At 40.9% G+C, this 14,212-nt stretch overlaps 1 protein-coding gene and 2 pseudogenes across 5 annotated transcripts in view; 2 read left to right on the top strand and 1 right to left on the bottom strand.

Annotated features, from left to right (window-relative positions):
• Positions 1-1,191: 1,191 nt before the first annotated feature.
• Positions 1,192-14,212, bottom strand: part of Znf184 (zinc finger protein 184) — a 15,928-nt gene continuing 2,907 nt past the window's right edge. For 2 of the 4 annotated variants that reach the window (XM_029468174.1, XM_021181050.2), the window contains exons 4-6: positions 12,184-12,310; positions 11,642-11,737; positions 1,192-3,483 (exon numbers count right to left, since the gene is read on the bottom strand). In XM_029468174.1, coding sequence (XP_029324034.1) covers positions 1,568-3,483; positions 11,642-11,737; positions 12,184-12,310 — 2,139 coding nt within the window. In that variant the 3' untranslated portion in view covers positions 1,192-1,567. Of the gene's footprint in view, positions 3,484-11,641; positions 11,769-12,183; positions 12,311-14,212 lie in introns of all 4 variants that reach the window. The other 2 variants (XM_029468175.1, XM_029468173.1) reach the window with 2 other exon arrangements.
• LOC110308411 lies at positions 3,784-5,176 on the top strand (annotated as a pseudogene).
• Positions 7,816-8,326, top strand: LOC110308652 (annotated as a pseudogene). Its single transcript, XR_002379587.1, has one exon. The product of XR_002379587.1 is annotated as a 60S ribosomal protein L21 pseudogene (transcript).

The raw sequence follows: 14,212 nt of genomic DNA, 5'->3' as shown, positions 1-14,212 counted from the left end.
TTCACTCATTCAAAACAAAGCATCGCTAATGTAGATCATTCTGTAGGATGTATAAAATACTGATATCTGATTCTAATACTAGGAAACCAAATATAAGAGAAATAAGCTGTGGCTTAATTCCCCCTCCCCACACCCCGATTTGGTGAAGAAGCAAATTAGCCTTCCTCCCAGAGCTCGAGAGAATCTATGTTAACAGGATAAGCCTCAAATGTTCCAACATGTGGACTGAATCTAAAGGAGTGGGTATTGAAGTCTAGGTCAATTGTTCTTTCCAGGGTACAAATTAGAAGTTGAACAGCCAAGTGTAGTGGCACATGCTTTTAATCCCAGCACTCAAGAGGTAGAGGCAGGCAGATATCTGAGTTCAAGGCTAGCCTGGTCTATATAATGAGTTCTAGGACACCCAGGGCAACATAACATAGATTATGTGTCAAAAAGTGAGAATTGAAGTGGGTAAAAATTTTTTGAAGAAAAATCGGAAGCCTGGGCTAACACTTGGACAACTGAATGTGTCTTATATTTTTGGTTGTGAGCCTAGCCTTTAACAGCTGAGCCCTCTCTCCAGCCCTAACTGAATGAGTCCTAGCACATCCTTGGCACTAGAATTTTGTTGTTCTCAGTTGTTAGGACTGAAACATTTTCAAATTCATAAACTGAATACTTACTCCCCAACATGGTACTATTAGGAATAAGGGTCTGGAAAATTCAAGCATAAAACACCCAAGAACAGAACTTTATAAAAACCCCTTTCTGTTTTCTGCCATGTAAGAGCATAACATAATTGACTACAGCCAGAAAATGGCTCTCCAGATTGTAACCTCTAGAATGGTGTAAATTACAATTCTTTTGTTTAAACCATACCTAGTGTTATTTGTTACCGCAATGTACAACCAGGGTTAAACAGCAGTACGTTGTATAGGAGCAGACTCTCTAGTTACAACTCCCAGAAAATACATTTCAATGTAAAAGAGGAGGTGCTGATTTTTGAGATAAGGATGCACTGTGTAGTCCAGTCTACTTCAGTCCTGGGCAGTGACCCTCCCACTCAGCCTAAAAGGCTAGAAACACAGGTGCAGAGCAATGAGCCTCCTACCAAAATTTCATAGTCAGCAGCAACTGAATTTGATTGTAACTTACAATTAGTTTTATTTAAGGACCAATTACCTGAATAATGTAAGTGCATTAGAACAGGAGCAAAACAAATTCCTAGTTACTGAAGCCAAATTTCTTCTACTAGCAAAACATGCAAAAAACCCTCACACACATTGTAGATCCATGACAAAAATGTGGATGTGTAGTGCAACTATTTATGAATATATTATAAATATACAAAACTGAGTATAAAACTCCAAGCTACCTTTTAAATCATCTCTGAATCTTTCATTTCACCTCACTTACAGAAGAAACTTAAAGCAGCTTGTCACAATGTTGTTTTAATAACATACTTGGATCAGAACAGCCCAATGGACTTTCCATCCCACCATGTGACAGAGAAAAATTTAAATACTTTAAGGAGTTCCTCCTCCCACTCTGATTCATTACTATAAAACCAAAGTTAGCAGAGCAACTATGTTAATGACGTTCCTACAGCAGCCACAGCAGGGTGCAATCTCTGGTGTTTGGTGAGAGCAGAGTGACACTGGAAGGCTTTTCCACAGTCCTCACACCCAAAAAGCTTCTCTCCTGAATGAATCTTCAGATGCTGAGTGAGGTATGTGCTCTGGCTGCAAGTCTGTGGGCACTCAGAGTTGTAAGGTTTCCCTCTAGTATGAGTACTCTGATGTTCAGCCAGGTGCATGCTCCCGGTAAAGCATTTGTCACATTCATTGCACTTATAGGGCTTCTCTCCCGTATGAATTCGCTGATGCTGAGTCAGACGGGAGTTCTGGCTGAAGGTTTTTTCACATTTGTTACACTGGTAGAGTTTTTCTTCTGTGTGAGTTTTTTGATGTTGAGCAAGAGATGAACAGTGTCGAAAGGTCTTCCCACACTTGGGGCAGGCATACGGCTTTGCCCCTGTATGAATTCTCTTGTGTTGTGTAAGGTGTATTTTCTGGTTGAAGGCTCGCCCACATTCATTACACTTGTAAGGTCTTTCACCAGTATGGATTTTCTTATGCTGAATAAGAGATGAGCCATAGCTGAAGGTTTTCCCACATTCATGACATTGATAAGGCTTCTCTCCAGTATGAATTCTTTCATGCTTAGCAAGAGATGAACTCCGGATAAAGGCTTTCCCACATTCCTTACATTCATAGGCTTTCTCCTGGGTGTGAGTTTTCTGATGCTGATTAAGGTTTGACAGATAGCTGAAAGCCTTTCCACACTCACTGCACTCAAAGGGCTTCTCTCGGGTGTGAATCCTCCGGTGCTGAGTAAGGGAGGAGCAGTAACTGAAGGCCTTCCCGCAGTCGCTACACTTGTAGGGCTTCTCTCCTGTATGGATTTTCAGGTGCTGAGCTAGGGATGACCAGTAACTAAAGGCTTTCCCACATTCTGCACAGTCATAGGGTTTCTCCCCAGTGTGTGTTTTCTGATGCTGAGTCAGGTTGGAGTGCTGGCTGAAGGCTTTGCCACATTCATTACACTCATAAGGCTTTTCTCCAGTATGAATCATATGGTGACGGATAAACGTTGATGGGCCGTTGAAGGCCTTCCCACATTCATTACACTTGTAAGTTTTCTCCCCAGTGTGAATTTTCTGATGTTGAGTGAGGTGTGTGCTCCTGGTGAAGGTTTTCTCACATTCCTCACACTTGAAAGGTTTTTCTCCTGTATGAATTTTCTGGTGCTCCATAAAGTGACCTCTCTGGCTGAAGGATTTCCCACACTCGGTACAAGTATATGGCTTCTCACCAGTGTGAATTCTCTGATGCTGAACAAGATGGGTCCTCTGACTAAAGGCCTTCCCACATTCATCACATTTATAGGGCTTTTCTCCAGTGTGAATTCTTTGATGTTGAGTGAGAGATGGACCCTCAATGAAACCCTTTCCACACTGGTCACATTTATACGGTTTATCTCCCGTATGGATTCTCTGATGGTTTAAAAGGTTTTCACTTCTGCTGAAAGCTTTGTTACATTCATTACATTTATAGGGTTTCTCTCCAGTATGCGTTCTTTGGTGGCGGATGAGAGCAGAACAGTAAGTAAAAGCTTTACCACATTCGTTGCACTTACACAGCTTCTCCTTTTTAACTGGGTGGGAATTCTGCTTGGCCCTTGTTTTAGTGGAAGGCTGATCGAGAGCTACTTCCGTTTGTGTTATGAGGCTTGAGCTCACACTGAGGTTGCTCTCACAAGTGGGTGCTGTTTTCTCCGTTATTTTGACTTCTCTTGGCAGCATCTGTTGGTTTGCTTGAAGCTTCTCTAAACTCCCATCATCCCTTTTGCTGTTGGTTACTACTGACTCTGAGGATAGATGCTCTTCAGAAATGTCAAGTTCTAGGAGTGACACACTATTTCCAGTTCTTTTCTTCCAGTCTGAAAGAAAATAAAATGTCAGTCTTTTCTGAACAGAGAAAAAGAAAACTGCCCTTGTTGGATATTATCTATTTGTTTGAAGGTTCTCAAATATATAACTTTAACATTTGGGAAGAAAGAGAAAGAAGCTAAGGAGAATAGACTGAAACTGGGAAAAGAATGCTTATTTCAGTTTCACAGATGATCTCTAAGGACAAATAAGAATGACATTTAAAGTGGAAGTTAAATTTAAGAGGTAAGCTGGATATTTATTGTACATCCTTATTCTCAGCACCTAAAGACTAATGTAGTACTACCACAATGGTGGCCCCAACCCTGTTACAAGTGACACCCTTCTTCAGAGGTCTCAGTACCAGCTTAACCCCATTGCTGTAAGGTTGACTGTAGTCACTGAAGGCCCAAAGATCTTTGTGTATGACAAACCCCATGTGAATTTGAGTATGATTGGGCACACAAAATCAGGGGAAAAACTACAGTGATCACCATCCACAAAAATTGTAGCCAATGAAGGTAGGGCTAAGCTCAAGAAGTATAAGGTCATAGACAGTGTCCCAAAGGAGAGTTTAGGGAATCTCCATCAAAGCAGCCCATGTGGAGTACAGCACTGCTGCCTGCCACTATGCCTACACGGACTGGCCCAGTCATACAGATTAAGAACATAATCATGGCACTGCCCCTCTGGATGGCTGCATTCTGGTGGTGGCAGCTGATGATGGTCCCATGCTCCAGAAACAAGAGCAAAGTGGCTAAACAGATTGGAGCAGACACTACCCTGGATTCAGATATGACGGCAACTAGCAGAGTTGGAGATCCAAGAACTATTCAATTAGTTTGGCTATGAAGGAGAGGAGATTAGCCATTATAGGCTCTCCTCTCTGTGCCCTTGAGCAACATCATCCTGATCTAGGTGTGAAGTCAGTGCATTAGCTGCTGGATGCTGTGGACTCTTATATCCCAGTGCTCAGCTGGGACCTGAAGAAGGCTTTTCTGCTCCCTGTAGTCAGTTTACTCCATTCCCTGCTGTGACACAGTGGTGACGGGTACACTAGAGCATAGCATTTTGAAGAAGGTCGATGAGTGTGAGTTGCTGGGATATAGCAAGAATATTAGCATAGTTCTGAGAGGCACTGAGACCTTCCACAGGCCTGAGTCCCTGTCGAGGACTGAGGCAGAGGATAATCTTCGTGCTCTGGTACAAGGTAGAAGTGGAATGCTCCAAGGCATGGTTTGGTCATAGTGAAGCCAGAATCTATCCAACCCCACCAAAGGGTGGATGTCCAGTTTTACATCCTAAGCAAGGAGGAGGGTGTCTCAATTTATACCTGTTATGTTCTTCCTGACTTGGGACATAGCCTATCACGTTATCTTGCCTCTAGGTAAGGAACCTGCCATGCCTGGAGGACCTGAAGCTTAGTCTAAGCTTGTGGTAGCCCATGTTCTTAGAGAAAGGCCAGCACTTCACCTTGCAGGATGACTACACAGCCACTGGCACAGTGCTCATCATCGAAACCCCTGCCACACCAAAGAGAACAAGAACCTCAAATGGAGAGGGACTGAACTTCTGCTCAGGCTTTTGATCTTATGGCTCCCAGGTCCTAATTTCCTCCTGTGGACACATCTGCAGCCAAGCAGTGTACAACAATGGACACTTCTGCTCATAAGATGTGTCCTGCCAAATGAGGCAGGCAAATAAACCATGGATTAAAAAAAAAAAAGGGTAACCTGAGACCACCAAGGGTACAAAGGAAAGGACTCACTCTGAAGGATACATTCTGAATTGAGATTCCCTGTTAATAAACAGCAAAGAAAAAAATTTAAGAATGGTGATTTAAATTCAGGGCAAATAGGAGAGGCTTAGCCTAGAACCCTGAAGAAAGAATTCCATCTTTGCTAAATGTTAGGAGTTTAAATATGAGAAGAAATTATAACAAATCCAAGTCTATCATTTTGGAATTTGGAAAAGAAATGGAGGACTAGACTATAGGTGTGTAGGAGTGGAAGATGCCAAAAGCATTATATAGGATGTTTATGTCTAAGATATAAATGCATGCACACCCCCCCCCCAGCCAATACAGAAATAAAATAAGGGCAATAATAAATATCTCCTGGATGCACTGTAGGGGGAAGGGCATGTGTAAAGTCTTGTGCTGTTAAAAAAAAAAAAAAAAGGAGAAAAGGGCTGGAGAGATGGCTCAGTGATTAAGAGCACCGACTGCTCTTCCGAAGGTCCTGAGTTCAAATCCCAGCAACCACATGGTGGTTTATAACCATCTGTAATGAGATCTGATGACCTCTTCTGGTGTGTCTGAAGACAGCTACAGTGTACTTAGATATAATAATAAATAAATCTTAAAAAGGAAAAAAAATGGAGAAAAAAGTGTTTGGAAGTAATCAGTCACAAATATGAATCAAATGAGGGCAAAGTGATATTAACTACAACCAATGTCCACACACTGTCGTACTCTCAAGTCAATGATTAAGGTAATTACCTGGGCAAAGAATAAAGAATTTGAAGGATTAGAGAAAGTTCCAGAATATGTTGACTACTATCACCTGTCTCTCAAAAGCAATCTCTACTTTCTTATATACAAATTCCTATGCCCAATATGTGGAAAAATAATTGAAGGTGTTAAAAACCAAGCTGCACAAAAAGCAGGCAGACCAGTGATACAAAACACTCATCATGATTATAGATCATGTCTCTGAAAGGACAGAGATTTCTAAGACATCTTCAAAAAAGAGGCAACTGAAGGCTGGAAAGACGGCTCAATTAAGAACACTTACTGCTCTTGCAAAGGACCTGGGTTTGGTTCTAGTATCCACACAATGGCTCAAAAATCCCCTGAAACTCTAGTTCCAGGGATGTGAGGGTACTCTTCCGACCTGTGTCAGCACCTATGTCTGGTAAAGAAACACACATACAGGCAAAAGACTCTCTATTTCTGCCTCTGTCTCTCTGTCTCTGTCTCTGTCTCTCTAGTCTCTATCTCTCTGTCTCTGTCTCTCTTACACCCACACACACAAATAAATGGTAAATTTTTAAAAAGTACAATGGGAAGTAATACTAAATAAGACCAAGAAAAGTAATACATTTCAGAGAGGAAGGCCAAGGTTGAGACAATAATACATCCAGACATAGATCAAGAAAAAGAAAATGAATGAGAATAATCAAGTCATCCATGAACTCTATGAACTCTGGGATAAGTTCAAGAGACAAAAATCTCCAAATCTGTAGAAGAAAGTGAGATAGTCTAAAGGCACCATGTAATGAAATTATAGTAGAAAATTACCCAAGCCTACAAAAGGGATGGGGGAGGACATCCATCCACATACAGCAAGCATATCGTAAATAGACATGAATAACATGAGATAGTCACGATGTCAAAATTACAAAAAAGACGCACTCAAAAACTGTATTTATGGGCTGGAGAGATGGCTCAGAGGTTAAGAGCACTGATTGCTCTTCCAAAGGTCCTGAGTTCAAATCATGGTGGCTCACAACCATCTGTAATGACATCTGACACCGCACCCTCTCCTGGTGTGTCTGAAGACAGCTACAGTGTACTTACATATAAAAAAAATAAATAATAAATAAGCAAAAAACTGTATTTATGAAGGAAAAATACCAACCATAAAGAGAAATATCAGAATGACACTGCTAGAGTGTCAATAACTCTAAAAGCCAGAAAAGCAAGGCTTATATTCAAACCCTGGAAATAAATTAATCACTTGGGGCGGTTAGGTAGTTAGTTGTTTAAGGTACTGTTGCTCTTACAGAAAACCTAGGTTCAATTCCTAACACCCACGTAGTAGTTCACAACCATCTGTAACTGCAGCTGAAGCCAGAGATAGCACAGTGGTTATAAGCACTGGGTGGTCTTCCACAGAGCTAGGTTAGAACTCCAGAAACCTGCCTGGAAGCTCACAGCTGTCTTCAAGCCCAGTCCCAGAGGATCTAACACTTTTTCTGGACTCCAGGGTCAGTGCATACATGTAGGCAAAATACTTATACACACACAAAATGATAAAATTAAAAATTTAAAAACTAGCTGGGTAATGGTGGCACACGCCTTTAGTCCCAGCACTTGGGAGACAGAGGCAGATGGCTCTCTTGAGTTTTAAGCCAGCCTTGTCTACAGAGAGAGTTCCATGACAGCCAGGATTACATAGAGAAACTCTGTCTCAAAATGTATGTGCCCCACTCCAAGATTGTTATTCTCAGCAAAGTCATCTTTTCAAGCATTTCAAGACAAGCACAATCTATGGCAATTAAGATAGTACAGAACACATTTAAAGGGATATTATACACTAGAAAAGGAAAAACTACTTTCAGCCGCCGCAGCCATCTTCCAGTAACTCGCCAAAATGACGGACACAAAGAGAAAGAGGAGAGGCACCCGGTATATATTCTCTAGGCCTTTTAGGAAACATGGCGTTGTTCCTTTGGTCACATACATGCGAATCTACAAGAAGGGTGATATTGTAGACATCAAGGGAATGGGCACTGTTCAAAAAGGAATGCCCCATAAGTGCTACCACGGCAAAACCGGAAGAGTCTACAATGTTACCCAGCATGCCATGGGCATCATTGTAAACAAGCAGGTTAAGGGCAAAATTCTGGCCAAGAGGATCAACGTACGGATTGAGCATATCAAGCACTCAAAGAGCAGAGACAGCTTCCTGAAGCGGGTGAAGGAGAACGACCAGAAGGAAAAGGAAGCCAAAGAGAAGGGCACCTGGGTGCAGCTGAAGCACCAGCCTGCGCCACCCAGAGAAGCACACTTTATGAGGACTAACGGAAAAGAGCCTGAGCTGCTGGAGCCCATTCCATAGGAATTCATGGTCTAATGTACACAAAGAAATGAAGTACCAGTACCAGGACTGCAAAGTGTTTAAAAAAAAAAAAAAAAGAGAAGAAAAGGGAAACCTGCACAAGAGTACATGAGAGAATACATTTATTTCATGAGAGGAGTAGATGTGCAAATGGGAGCCAGGAACAAATTCACCTAACAGGGTAAACCAGAAAGCTCCTAATACTAGTAGGGAGCAAAGAAAAGAACTACAGCAATAGTCCACTCAACCAGAACAACCAACAAAAACAGAAGACATGGCAAGCTCTTCAGTAATAACTTCAAATGCAAATGGCCTCAACTCAGCAATATAAAAACATAAACTGACTGAACTAAGAAACAAGATCCAACTATTTGTTGTGTATAGAAACACAGTTTCCCTTCAAAGGCACTCATAAACTGAGGTTCCAAAAGATGGAAATTAACCTACCAAACAAATGCAAACTTTTAACTTGATGTGTAGACCCCATCAAGTGCCTCTGCCTTCCAGTGGTGGGACTGGAGGTGTGAGTAAAGACTCCCAGCTAAGCAAATACAGACTAATATTAAGCTAGGATAACTACTCTGATATTGGATAAAGTAGACCCCAAACTGAAACTTGTCAGACTAGATAAGGAAGGCCACTGCATATTAACAAAGGGGACTATTTTTAAGAAGATAACCAATGCTTGGGTTACCAACTTCATGTAACAGACACTGAAAGGCATGAAAGGTCAGATAGGTCTTCATATAGGAATAGTGAAACACTTCAATAATCCACACATACCTTCAGATTTGTTTTCTAAACTAAAAATCACCAAAGAAATTTCAGAGCTAAATTATGCCATATATCAGTTGGACTTAAATATCTGCGCAATATTCTACCCATCAAATACAGAACATACATTCTTCTCAGTGGCCTTGAAATCATTTAGAGACCACAAGCAAACCTTAATACATACAAAAGGATCAAAGTTAATTCATTGTGTCTTATTGGGTCATGATAGAATTAAACTAAAATATATCAAGCAAGAGAAGCTACCAAAACAACACAAATTCTTGGAAACTCAATAATATACTTCTGAATAAACAGTGGAGTCATTGAATAAATCAAGAGGAAAGTAGAAAACTTCCTAGAATCAATAGAAAATGATAGCACCATTTACCAGAACCTCTTGCCTAGAGCGAATGCAAGTCTAAGTATATAGCTGTAAGTACATACGTTAACCACTGTCCCCTAAAAAGAACCAGAGGGGGTCTCTCTCTCTCATTAACATTTAATGTTAATCAAGCCCACTGTGGGTGGTACAATCTTTGGAGAGGTGGGCCTGAGTTACAGTAAGAAGCAAGCTGAGTGAGCTTTAGAGAGCAGGCCAGTAGGCAGCATTCGTCCATGGCCTCTGCTTCAGTTCCTGCCTCCAGGTTCCTGCACTGTTTCATTTCCTGCCTTGGCTTCTCAATGATCGACTGTGATCAGGAAGTAAGCCAAAAAAGCCCTATCCTTCCCAACTTGCTTTTGGTCATAATGTTTATCACAGCAATAGCAAACTAGGACATGAGCCAAACCCAAAAGCACATCACTAGAAATAATGACCAGGGCTGAAATTCATGCAACAAGGACGTAAAAGGACAATGCATAAGAAAGAGTTAGGTTCCCTAAAGAGATTCGATTGACAAATCTCAAGTCAAACTAAGGAATACAAGGAGCACCTCTGCAAAATCAGAGATCTAAAAGGAACTTTTATAAGAGACACCAATTAAATCCAGAGGATCATACAGGAATACATTAAAAATACAAGAAGATTAAAATTGGAGAAAAGATGAATTCATAAGTACTTGTGAGTTAGCAAAATTAAATCAAGATATAAACTATGCTGGGCATGGTGGCACACGCCTTTAATCCCAGCACTGGGGGGGGGGGGGGGGGGGGGGGGGCAGAGGCAGGCGGACTTCTTGAGTTCAAGGCCAGCCTGGTCTACAAAGTGAGTTCCGGGATAGCCAGTGCTATACAGAGAAACCCTGTCTCAAAAAACAAAAAAAAAAAAAAAAGAAAGAAAAAACAAAAATATAAAAAATAAAAATAAAAAAAAGATATAAGCGACATTTACAGAGCAATAACCGTTATAATGTTAAAACAGCAATTAAAAGTCTCCCAACAAGAGATGCTCAGGACCAACTGAGTTTATTGCTGAATCCTACCAAAGGTTTAAGGAAGAGCTAACATCTTCACTTCTCAAACTGTTCCAAAAGCAGAAAAGGAGGGAAATACCACCAAGCTCATTTTACAAAGCTAGTATTGCTCAAATATCAAAACAAGATAAGGACAACAACAAAAAAGTATGGGCAAATTTCCATGATGTAGGTATAAAACTTGCAACAAAATACCTGCAGGCCAAATTCAAGAACAGATTAAGATCATCCAGAACAACCACAATGGTTTTTTGTTTTTGTTTTTGTTTTTTAAATCCCAGGGATGAAAGGCTGATTTAAGATATACAAATCCATGAATGAAAAAGACATATAAATAGACTAAGAACAAAAACCCCACGGTCATCTCAATATAATACAGAAATGGCATTTGACAAAGTTCAATATCCCTTTACCATGACAGTCCTGAAGACACTAGGAATAGAAGGAATATAATGGTCCTGCAAATGTCATGACTTAATTTTCTTTATGGCTGGATAAAATTCCATTGTGTAGATGTAGCTCATTTTCTTCATCTATTCCGGTGCGCATGGGCACCTAAGCTGCTGTGACTAGCACAGCAACACAGTGCCAGGATTATCCCACAGTCAGGTCCTTGAAGAAATCCCTTGTGTATCGGGAAACTGATGAATTACAAAAAACAAAACAAAACAAAACAAAACCCAGAACCTCAATGACACAATGATACAGTTAGAGAACATGGAACTACGAATGAAAATAAGAAAGGAGTGAGTGCTTGAAAACCAACAACATCAAAAACCCAACAAAAAACAAACAGAAAAACAAAACCAAGTCTGCAGGTGTGGAACTCGCTTGGCACTAGCATGTGTTTCTGTTTGACGCTAACAGAGATGGAACCCAAAACAGAAAATGAGGGGACAATCCTGGGTCAAAACAGAGTGGGAAGAGAGAGAATGCAGAATGAAGGCACAGACCCTTGCTTTTAGAAGAACCAGGAAGGCTGCAACCACTACAGGGAGTGTAAAATAGACTCTGTGTTGAGCTGGTGCTCATTTCTCCCAGATGATGCTCCGGAGAGCAGAGGTGCACACCTATACACAGCCTCTTCTCACAGCCCAGCAGCTGGGAAGAGCAGTCCTCTGTTGTCACACACTACATACCTTCCAAGGAACCAACAGGAATGCACGAATCCTCAGTCCATGGCTCTGTCCCTTGCTCTAGTTGGGAAATCATATCAGGTTTGGAAACCTGGAGCCCTGCTCAGAGGGAGGAAAAAAAGGAATCTGTCTGCAATAAGGAAAAAGTACATCAGAATGCAATCTCACCACTCCACCGTCTCTAAGACACTCCACATGGGAAAAGTCTGTGTGATGGCCAGCATGTCCAGTGTCCTAACAATGGGGCAACCGAGAAGAGCTCATCTAAGGAGAGGAGAATACTCCACTTAGTAATGAGGAGAAACTTCTAAAATTTAAAATTTCTGGTCCTGAAATTTAGATGCCAATCACATCTAAGCACAATAACGTGCCTCCCACATCCCATCTAAACTTGGAGCTATCCTCAACTAAAAAGACAAGGTGTGTGTTTGCCACACCATATAAACCAAAACCATACAAACTTAAGGTCACCCTTCGATAGAGACCAGGTGTATACCCTCTCCCTACATCCTGAGTTTAACTTGCGGGGAGGGCATCACACTCACCTATAGAGACCAGATGTGTATAATTTTCCAGTGTCACATCTCTGAACAAATCTCTCTGTATAGGATCCAGGTGTTTCCATTCTTCCTGAGTGAAGTTCACCACCACATCCTTGAAGGTCACTGATTCCTAAAATATCAAGAATTCTACAGCTTAGCCTTAGGAAATAGGTAAAATTAATAAGATCCACAGAAGCAAGTCAGGTGATAAACTAAAAGCAGCACTAGTATGTCCAGCTTTCGAAAAATTTCAAATCGGCCTTACCCGTAGGATTGGTATTAAGAATAAAATAACTGTTCCTTGTGGTGGGTGGTAATATACTCATTGGCAGAGCATGAGAAAGGTCCTAGGTTCAATCCTCAACACCAAAAACAAAAGCCAAAAAGCAAAATAAAAACAGACACACCTTTTTCCCAGTGAAGTGCTTAACTGAAGTGCTCGTTCTACCCACCAAGGCTGTCTTGGTTCTTCCTCCTTATCTCTGAGTTCTAAGATACTGCAAGTACTATATTATAGTTGCTGTAATCAATAATGTTTTAATATCTATAACGTGTAAGACTATCCAACAACTTTATGACAGACTTGCTCTATTACATTTCTTTCTGGGAGGGGGGAGAGAGGGAAGGAGACAGGGTTTCTCCGAGTAGCACTGGCTGTCCTGGAACTCACATTGTAGATAGACCATGCTGGCCTCAAACTTAGTGATCCACCTGCCCCTGCCTCGCTCTCTACCCCTCTGCCCCCTGTGCCTCTGAGCCTATGAGCCTCTGCACCTCTGCTTCTGCCTCTGTTGGGATTAAACCCATGTGCCAACAGCACCCAACTGCCCTATGACATTTCAAAGGACATCAAAATATAAAGGAACCAAACAAGCATCATAATGTGGAATAAAATTCAGTAAGAAGAAAATAGCTCAAAATAGGCCCATGCTCCAGGCTGTGGTGGCGCATGTCTTTAATCCCAGCACTTGAGAAGCAGAGGCAGGTGGATTTCTGAGTTTGAGGCCAGCCTGGTCTACAGAGTGAGTTCTGGGACAGCCAGGACTATACAGAGAAACCCTGTTTCAAAAAACCAAACCAAACCAAACCAAAACAACAACAACAAAAAAAATTGGCCCGTACATCTAAGGGCTGGATAGGATTAAGTAGTTTTCAAATTAAGATTCAATCGTCAGTAAATCATATCATGCTTAACTACTAGCCAATAAATAAAAATAAATAGAGATTGTTATACCTTTACAACATTAACAAATATTCCTGTTGGTTTAAAGATTACATTGTGGGGTTGTTTGAGAAAGTCTTGCTATAGTCTTGGCTGGCCTCTGCCTTCCAAGTGGTAGGATTAAATACCTATGTTTCTCCCAGCTTCACTTTGAATTTTTGGTCTCTTATGTTTTTGAGCAAACTCAGCTTAAAATAATTAATTACAATAATAGGAAACTAACATATATTGAGCACTTTACCCAATGTGAGCAAATTTACATTCCTTTACAGTACACTCTGATCATTAATAAGATGGATCATACTCTGAATAAAAGAAAAAAGATTCAAGTCAGGAGAAGTATGTTCTCTGACTGTATGTTCACTCACTACCTGGAACATGACAATTGTTTTATGAACCTTCATGTATGTTGAAACATACAATTGGAGTTGTCTCTCTCCATCTGTGGATTCAATCAACTGTAGATAAAATACATTCAAAGAACATGCACAGATATTATTCTTGTCACTATTCCCTAAACAACAAAGTAGGACAGCTGTATAGAATTTCTAGTGTATTTGCACAGTATTTACCATGTGTCTACAGATGGTTAAAGTATACTGGAGAATGCGGATAGATTATATGCAGACACTGGGCCATCTTGTGTAAGGACATTGAGGATCCACATATTTTGCTGTTAGGGATCCTAAAACCACTTCCTCAGGATACAGAGGAGTAACACTGTGGTTTAAAATGCATGCAGTTTATCATCACAATATCCCTTGATAGAAAACAAAGTGATGCTAACAGCACTTAAGCTGAAATTGAGAA

Source organism: Mus caroli, chromosome 13 (assembly GCF_900094665.2).
Source record: "Mus caroli chromosome 13, CAROLI_EIJ_v1.1, whole genome shotgun sequence".
Taxonomy (NCBI): domain Eukaryota; kingdom Metazoa; phylum Chordata; class Mammalia; order Rodentia; family Muridae; genus Mus; species Mus caroli.
This window is presented reverse-complemented; position numbering and strand designations above follow the sequence as displayed.